Below are 8,945 nucleotides of genomic sequence, written 5' to 3'. Positions count from 1 at the left end.
GGGGGGGGTGACTAGCTTGTATAAAACTAGCCAACAGAGGTTCAGAACCTCATTCTGGGAAAGGACATGGGTTTGTTGAACCTGAGTGGTGTTGAGCCTTAAGGGGCTGCTGTGATGGTCTGGAGCAGCCTTGGTTGTGATCTCAGCAGCCTTCCCTGCAGTTGGGCCAGGCCAACTTGAGTCCAGCCCTGCTGCCTCCATCCCATATATTCTATCCCTTAACTAGAGATAGAGCTAAGCTTGAACCCAACTTAACCAATGCTAGCCCTGTGTGTTCATGGAAGCCACCATTCCAGGGTCCCCAGAGTGAGGGAGGAACGGGCCCAACTGGCTGCTTCACAGGTGACAGGACACAGACTTATGGGTCTGTTTGTGGCTACCATGTGACCAGGCACATGCAGCCACCCAGTCTCTGCCCCACTCTTGGCCCGCAGGCTCTGTGAACAGTAACTGGATCGTGGGTGCCACGCTGGAGAAGAAGCTTCCGCCCTTGCCCCTGACACTGTCCCTCAGCGCCTTCCTGAACCATCGCAAGAATAAGTTCCTGTGTGGCTTCGGCCTCACCATCGGCTGAGCCCTCCTGTCCTTCCTCTGCAGACCACCGCTGGGCCGGCTGCCCTCCCCTCCTCTCCCTCTCTCTTAGGGTTGGGGCAGTGGGAAGGAGGGGACCTTCCCCATGCCCGAAAATCCCCAGCGCCAGGGGACAGTGTCCAGGGGGCCTGGGGTCCCAGAGGGAGTTCTGGGATCTGAAGGGCATTCGATTGTGAGCGCCAAGGCAGAGGCGGCGAACAGGCTCAGGGAGGAAAGACTTGATGTCCCTGTCCTCCTGAGGGCAGCAGAGGAGCGCCGGGCCGCCTGTCACTTTCCCCTCCACCCCTCCATAGAAATCATGTTTATAAGTTATGGAAGACCGGGACATTTTACAGAAAAAAAAACTTAAAAAACAAAAAATACACATGGAAAAAAAAAATAGGATCTGGGAGGCCTCGGTTTTCTCCAGTTGTTGACATGGTTGCCACCAGGCGGCGCTGAGGGGTCGGAGAGCGCGGCAGCGCCAAGCAAATTAGAGAAAGCTTGGCCAGGCATGGTCACACCCTCTGCTCTTGGGGACTTACACATCATAGGCCTGGCCTCGCTGGGAGGGTGGCTCCAGGTCACTCCCCCCTGTGCAGCCTGGTCCTGAGAGCTGGCAGAGGACTTTGTCTCTGCAAACAGGGTGGGGGCAGGGAGCCGGGGCTCAGGAGCCTCCCTGTCCCAAAAAGGGCTGAGGTGGTGGCTTGTGCTGACTCTCCCGGTGGGAGGGTCAGAGGTCTCAGAAACTTCAGGAAGAAACCAAGTTCCTGGAAGTTCAGTGCAATAAGGAAAATTAACTCTGAAGTGGGAGGAAGGGGCCCTAGGACCTTCCCAAACTGAAAAAGGAAATGTTTTGTTTCAGTTTTTTATTAATTTTGTTGAAGATGTAATTCTGGGCCTCACATGTCAGGCAGGTGCTGGGTCACTAAAGTGATTTTCTGTGGGGCTACGTTCCATCCCCTGCTCTGATGTGGGGGCTTGGATTGGGCCCTGGATCACACCACTGTACCTCATGGCACCCGACAGGAAGCAAAGACCCAAGATGAACTGGCCAATATCCCTCTAGACAGCAACACTGAAACCCACTCTACTACCTGGGCTGGAGATAGGAGCTGGCCCTTAATAACCCGTGAAAATCATCTCACCACACCCAGTCCTTGCCAGTGTTTTCTGAAGCCAACCAAAGCTAACAGGTCTGGGCCTGGCCAGGCACCCTGTACCCTTGGAACCAGGTGTTCCGCCTCTTCCCATCCTGCAGAATCATGTGTTGCCATGTCTGATGCCAAACCTTGCTTTGTGGCTTCTCTTCCTGCCACCCTCTCTGATCAGCAGCTGGGAACAGGAAACCTTATGCAGGCAGTGCTTCTAGCAAGCTTGCTAGTGGTCTGTGAGCCCTTTGCCCTACCTGACAGCCCAGTATATCTGCTTTCCTGCTTTTTAGCCTGGACTTAGTACCTGAGCTCGGGATTCTTCTGCCTCTCAGCTTTGCAAGGGGCTAAGACTACAGGCACATGTTCCCATAGATAACTTTTGGTCTGTCTTGTCTTTTTTTAATACGTATATTGTTGTTTTGTCTGCATGTATGTCTATGTGAAGGTGTCAGATCTTGGTGTTAGAGTTGTGAGCTGCTATGTGGGTGCTGCGATTTGAACTTGGGTCCTGTGGAAATGCAGTCAGTGTTCTTAACCTTTGAGCCATCTCTCCAGCCCCTGCTCTTCTGCTTTTATGAGGAAAAAGAAAAATGCTTGAAAGGGGCAAAGGCACATGCAGCAGTGCACACCCGCAACCCCAGCATGCTACAAGCAGATGCAACCCCAGCATGCTACAGCAAATGCAGAAGGACTTTGGTGGTTTTGAGGGCAACCTGAGAATCCTATCTCAAAACAACTTTTAAAATGTGCTCGGTAGGGGTGGGGTTAGCTCCCCCTCCCAAGGTTACCCATCTGTCAACCGCCAGAAACAGGACAGAAGCATCAACCCTTGGGTTCCCAGGGCTTGGCTTAATGTATGGCTTCAAATCCATTGGGAGCCACCACTGAACAGCTCCTGAAGGAACTGGAGCACGTCCCAGCATGGGGGTGGGAGGAGTTCACCTGTGGTCGTGGAATCAACAACGAGGGGCCAGAGTTAAAACTCAGGCTTCACCCCAGAAGCTGAGCCTCTTTACAGCCCCCCACCCATTTCCATTTAAGCCACCAGCTCCTTACAATGCACCAGACCCCACGGAGGAAAGGGAAGAAGCAGCGCTCAGTGCCCCAGTACTGAGAGCTGGATTATTCAATGAGGTGTCAACTCCCTTTGGGGGGCGGGGGGGGTTCACAAGGCATCCAAACTCCACCTCTTTCCTCTGCCCTTGCTGTGAAGGGGGAGAGAACAACCCGCCTCGTGACAGGGGGCCGGCCCAGCCCGCCCCAGCCCTGAGGAGGGGGCGGGACAGTGGGAGTCCTATAATTGGACAGGTCTGGGATCCGGTCCCCTGCTCAGACCCCGGAGGCCAAGGACTTGTTTCAGAAGGAGCTGGTAAGACAAACTGAGCTGGGAACTCACCCAGGGGCCTCCGTAAGATGTGGGCTGGGGACCTTGAGATCCCCTGGAGTCCAGGAAACAGGCACAAGAATTGGAAAAGTAGGAAGGACGGTAGAAGATTTGGGGGACAAACTAAGAACGCGAGGTGACTAGCCTTTGCCTGAGTCGGAGGAGATGGAGGGGTCACCTCCAGGAGTACGGGACTGTCAGTGCACAGCATACCGGCTCAACTAGGGACCATCCTATGGTGAAAGAACCTGGGATGAGCCTTAGGCTGCGTTTATATAAATACCTACTGATTTCCATCACAGGCCCCAAGTAACCCAGACTGGTTTCAAATTGAGGATCCTCATGCCTAAACTTCCGAAGTTCTGGGATTGTGGGAGGGTAGCACTTCGCAGGGATTGAGGACGATTAAAAACCATGTTAAATTAGCACAAAATGGAAAGCAGGGCTTAGCCGGGAAGGTAGAAGAGGACTGTAAACTGGACCACCCGCTGACCTTCTGTGAAGTGGAATTTGAACCCTAGGGGAGAGAGCTGGAATTTTTGGCAGTGAATCCACCCCGGGGTGCCTAGGTAGTGAAGGAGGGAGGGGGAGGTTACAGACCTTTGGGAAGAGCGGGTGTTCTGTTTTGGAGATGTTTATGATGGCTCACAGATCTGAGAAGGGAGGTAAGGTGGGGCTCCCTGGGTGGCCGGAGTTCCGCCACCCCACCGCCTCGTTTTCAAAGACAATTTTTCCCTCCGCAGACTGGCCAATCACAATAGCGAAAATGAAGGCTCTGTGGGCCGTGCTGTTGGTCACATTGCTGACAGGTATGGGGCAAGGGCTTGCTATGGTGGCTTTCTCTGCTCCTCTCAGGACTCTATTCTAGCCCTAGATTTCTTCTGCTGGCAGGTTGGGGTTGGGGCGGTTCTGAGACCTCTCTGAGAGTCAACAGCCCTGAACAGCTGTTTTATATACCCTTTAGGCCTTGATTTCCCCTATGTATGAGATGATTGATGGTTCAGTGGGTAAAGGTGCTTGTCATAAAGCTTGAAGACTTATCTCTGAGACCAACATGGTGGAAGGAGAGAGCTGATTCCCTCTAGTCCTCTGACCTCCAAGAGTACACACACACACACACACACACACACACATATACACACGCAAATAAAAAGTTGAACTGTGTAATTTCTTAGTTGCTTTTAAAAAGGAGTTACACATTTTCTAATTCCATACCTGCCTATTCTCAGTTCTTTACTATGTAGGATACAAGACAATGCATGCTTGTAGTATCTAAACAGACTCCATGGCCTCCAGACCCACTGTTGCTTAAACAACAACAACTACAACCCAAGAGCAGTGTAGATCCTGACCCAGCCTTAAACTTACTCTACACAGGATGCCTAGCCGAGGGAGAACCGGAGGTGGCAGATGAGCTCGCATGGCAAAGCAACCAACCCTGGGAGCAGGCCCTGAATCGCTTCTGGGATTACCTACGCTGGGTGCAGACACTGTCTGACCAGGTCCAGGAAGAGCTGCAGAGCTCCCAAGTCACACAGGAACTGACGTGAGTGCTCAGCTCTTTCACCCTCGACACCCGCTGAATATCCAGATCCAGGGTCTCCTCCTATCTGGGCACCTACCCCCTTCTTGTTTCCTTTTTCTATTAGTGTGTAGACTAGGTTGGCCTTGAACTGTGAGTCCTCCTGCCTTCTTTAGCTTTCTGGATGCTGGGATGAACAGGCATTTATTTACTTGGTCGATTGGCTTTTTGGCTTTTTGAGACAGGATCCCAATCAGTAACTCAAACTGGCATCGAAGGCTCTGCCTTTCCCCTGCCTCAGCTTCTCAACTTCTGGGAATACAAGCGAGTACCACCACACCTTGCTCAGTGGTTTCCCTCCCACCATAGTTTCTGGCCCTCTGTCTCCGCCTTCATCTCCTTCCTGTGTTTCCTCTGGGCCTGCAGGGTACTGATGGAGGACACTATGACGGAAGTAAAGGCTTACAAAAAGGAGCTGGAGGAACAGCTGGGCCCAGTGGCAGAGGAGACACGGGCCAGGCTGGCCAAAGAGGTGCAGGCGGCACAGGCCCGACTTGGAGCTGACATGGAGGATCTACGCAACCGACTCGGGCAGTACCGCAACGAGGTGCACACCATGCTGGGCCAGAGCTCAGAGGAGATACGGGCTCGCCTCTCCACACACCTGCGCAAGATGCGCAAGCGCTTGATGCGGGATGCCGAGGATCTGCAGAAGCGCTTGGCGGTGTACAAGTCCGGGGCACGCGAGGGCGCAGAGCGCGGTGTGAGTGCCATCCGTGAGCGCCTGGGGCCACTGGTGGAGCAGGGTCGCCAGCGCACAGCCAACCTAGGCGCTGGGGCCGCCCAGCCCCTGCGCGATCGCGCCCAGGCTTTGGGTGACCGCATCCGAGGGCGGCTGGAGGAAGTGGGCAACCAGGCCCGTGACCGCCTAGAGGAGGTGCGTGAGCACATGGAGGAGGTGCGCTCCAAGATGGAGGAACAGACCCAGCAAATACGCCTGCAGGCTGAGATCTTCCAGGCCCGCCTCAAGGGCTGGTTCGAGCCGCTATTGGAAGACATGCAACGCCAGTGGGCAAACCTGGTGGAGAAGATACAGGCCTCTGTGGCTACCAACCCCATCACCTCCACCCCTATGCCCGAGGAGAATTAATGAGTATCCCTCTCCTATCCCCTGCGGCAACATCCATATCCAGCCTGGTGGCCCTGTCCCAAGCACCACTCTGGCCCTCTGGTGGCCCTTGCTTAATAAAGATTCTCCAAGCACATGCTGAGTCTCAGTGATTCCACACAGCTTCAGTCTCAGTTTATTGTTTTTGCCTTACATAGCACACATTCCATGGCCGTGTTACTGTCTGTAGAGGGAGGCCATGTTCTTTATTTCAGCTATAGTTTGGTCTGTTCTGGTTTTTGCAGCAATAGAAATTAAGCCTAGGACCTAGCAACATGAAAGGACAAGTGAGCCGGTCAGTGGTGGCACACGCCTTTAATCCCAGCACTTGGGAAGCAAAGGCAGGCAGATTTCTGAGTTCAAAGTCAGCCTGGTCTACAGAGTGAGTTCCAGGACAGCCAGGGCTTGGGGGTGTGGGGGGGGAACAAGTGATCTACCTTTGAGTCCCTCTCTGGAGGATTCTAGGCTAGGCGGGTACTCTACCACTGAGCTACACCCATAGCCCCCTCACTGAGGGAGTCTAGGCTGGGGTTACCACTGAACCAGGCGCCCAGCCCCTCACTGGGGGATGTTATCTACTACTGCACAAACTCAATGGTGGATTCTACCATTGAGCCACGCCCCCCAGCCCCTCAGTGAGGGAATTCTGACTAGCAGCTCTACCACTAAGCCACACCCACAGCCTCTGGGGGATTCTAGACATGGGCTCTCCCCGCCCTCCCACCCCCCCCACCCCCAGACAGGGTTTCTCTGTATAGTCCTGGCTGTTCTGGAACTCTGTAGACCAGGCTGGCCTCGAACTCAGAAATCCGCCTGCCTCTGCCTCCCAAGTGCTGGGCTTAAAGGCATGTGCCACCACAGCCCAGCCTCTTTTTTTTTTTTTTTTAAAGATTTATTTATTTTATGTATATGAGTACACTGTAACTGTCTTCAGACACACTGGAAGAAGGCATCAGATCCCATTACAGATGGTTGTGAGCCATCATGTGGTTTCTGAGAATTGAACTCAGGACCTCTGGAAGAACATTCAGTGGTCTTAACCGATGAGCCATCTCTCCAGCACCCAGTATGGGCTCTTCTATTTAGCTATATCCACCCTTTTTTTAGTCTGAAATAGGATCTCAACTGATTTTCCTTGCATTCCCTCTAACCTAGTTTGGCCTTGAATATTTGAATCTTTGTCTTCAAATCAGTCTCTACAGGAACTAAGAAAGGTGTGTACCACTTTACGGCTGTCTTTTGGGCTACTTTCCCCAACTTAAACACTTGCTCCACAGCTGTGTCCTGAATCAACATGTAAGAGACCAGAGTCGCCAGGCAGTGTTTACTTTTCTCTGACTTATCCCTCCTCCACTCTAGTCTTATCTGATACCCTCTCCTTGCTTTGTCTCTGCTCTGTTCCCTTCTAGGCTTCCTTTTCTGGCTTCCTGTTTTCTGGATCCTGTTATCTCACCCTCCTGCTGTTTCTTTTGCTCTGGGCTTTTGGTTGGCTTTTTCCATGGTGGCTCTTGGAACCTTAGCCTTTCTCCCTTACTCTGAAGTTAGCTAGATGTTTGCTTCCTCTGGGTTGTGGGGAGTCAGCCCCACTCTGTGCTGCATGCCATTTGACTTTCCCAGCAAGTGTATGGGGAGTGAGTTCAGGCTGGGGACACAAAACCATTCTCCCCATATCCTGGCACTCAAAGGGGTCTTGGTGGGAGCTGGAGAGCCCCTGGCTGCCTTCCCCTCCCACCCCCTCAGTTCTCAGGGACCCAGCAGGGCTCCCAGTAACAGAGGCAGGCTAGGGCTTGAGCTGTGTCTTGGGTCAGGCCAAGGCCTCAGAACTCAACTGCCTCTGGCACACCCTGAGCCTGCAGCTTTTCCTGGCATCAAACTCAGCATTATCTGGAGGCAGGCACTACTCCCACAGATGATTCATCAGCCCCAGTGAGAAGATGGGTCAGTGGGCTGAGTGACAAGGCCCTAGACAGCCACACTTCATGCCCAGGGGCTAGGAACATACCCCCAGAGCCTCATTACCTTCTTATCATGATGAGGGGAGAGTATAGAGGGGATGTCTCCCTCTGAAGACCTGAATTATTTCAATGTTATCTGAGCCACGCTGGCCTTGAACTCTGAACCCTCCTGCCTCATCTTCAAAGGCTGGAATTACAGGTTCGTGCCACCAGGCCTAGCTGAGAACTCAGTTTTTAATTCTACAGAAGAGAGTTTGTTTTCACTGGGTTGAAACAAGGCCTCATGTACCCAGAGTTACTCTCTTGCCAACTTACCGTGGGGCCAAGGATGACCTTGAACCCTGGTCTTCCTGCCTCTGAGCCCCCAGTGCTGGTAGACAATGTGTGATCCTAACCTCCAATTTAATGTGGTGTTATATGGATGGTGCTCTCCAGGGTTTCCTGCTTGCTAGGCAAGTAATCAACCAACTGAGCCACATCTTCCTCAGCACTCTGTCAATGGTTTTCAAGCCAGATCTCAAGGAGCCCAGGCTGGCCTCAATCTCACTGTATAACCAAGACTATATCTTTGGTCTTCCTGTCTCTACCTAACCAATGATGGTGGGATACAAGGATGTACAACCAGGAGCAGAGCCTTACTTTTAAACAGAGGAGCCCCACCCCCCTGTGGGGAGACCCAGAGGTGGGACAGGGACCACAGAAAGACACTAGAGAACTAGGATTGTGAAGGGAGCTATGGAGTACCACTGGGCTGATCGTACTGAAAATTAGAGAGTCGCCGGAGAGTGCAAGAAGAGTTGGGTGGTGAATGGCTCATACTATTATGGACCTCTGAGTTCAAGGCCAGCCTGTTGGACTGAGTGAGTTCCAGGACAGCCAGGGCTACACAGAACCCCGTCTTGACAAAACAAGAAACAAACAAACAAAAAATAAAAAAACAGAGTTGAATGACTAGTAGTTTAATGACCTTAGCTGTGCTTCTCTTACCCTACCTTGTTGCTAAGAGGAGGATGAAATTGGAAGCACCGGGCAGAGTCAGGGGGAATCTGTTACATTATTCAGATGGGTGCTTGAGGACTGAGCAGGACACCTTTCAAGAAGCAAAAGGGTCAGGCCTGGCACCCACAGGGACTGGAAGCTGTGAGCTGGCCCCAGAGATGTCGCAACCCAGCCAGGGTCGAATCTGTTCCAC

General features: G+C 52.7%; 2 protein-coding genes across 2 annotated transcripts in view; both read left to right on the top strand.

Annotated features, from left to right (window-relative positions):
• The window catches only part of Tomm40 (translocase of outer mitochondrial membrane 40), a 13,176-nt gene extending 12,201 nt beyond the window's left edge, over positions 1-975 (top strand). The window contains exon 10 of the mRNA XM_031385596.1: positions 435-975. Coding sequence (XP_031241456.1) covers positions 435-574 — 140 coding nt within the window. The 3' untranslated portion in view covers positions 575-975. The remainder of the gene's footprint in view (positions 1-434) is intronic.
• Positions 976-2,978: 2,003 nt separating this feature from the next.
• Positions 2,979-5,895, top strand: Apoe (apolipoprotein E). Its single transcript, XM_031385595.1, has 4 exons — positions 2,979-3,093; positions 3,852-3,917; positions 4,486-4,654; positions 5,057-5,895. Exons 2-4 carry the CDS (start codon positions 3,875-3,877, stop codon positions 5,778-5,780), a joined length of 936 nt encoding a protein of 311 aa, XP_031241455.1. The 5' UTR covers positions 2,979-3,093; positions 3,852-3,874; the 3' UTR covers positions 5,781-5,895.
• Positions 5,896-8,945: the final 3,050 nt, after the last annotated feature.

This window comes from Mastomys coucha, unplaced genomic scaffold (genome assembly GCF_008632895.1).
Source record: "Mastomys coucha isolate ucsf_1 unplaced genomic scaffold, UCSF_Mcou_1 pScaffold21, whole genome shotgun sequence".
In the NCBI taxonomy this organism is placed as follows: domain Eukaryota; kingdom Metazoa; phylum Chordata; class Mammalia; order Rodentia; family Muridae; genus Mastomys; species Mastomys coucha.
This window is presented reverse-complemented; position numbering and strand designations above follow the sequence as displayed.

Bases quoted from the DNA above. Each gene is read 5' to 3' on its own strand.
- Apoe (XM_031385595.1), top strand. From the start codon at position 3,875: ATGAAGGCTCTGTGGGCCGTGCTGTTGGTCACATTGCTGACAG. The intron at 3,918-4,485 runs GTATGGGGCAAG...TACTCTACACAG, and splicing joins GTTGGTCACATTGCTGACAG to GATGCCTAGCCGAGGGAGAA. The intron at 4,655-5,056 runs GTGAGTGCTCAG...CTGGGCCTGCAG, and splicing joins CAAGTCACACAGGAACTGAC to GGTACTGATGGAGGACACTA.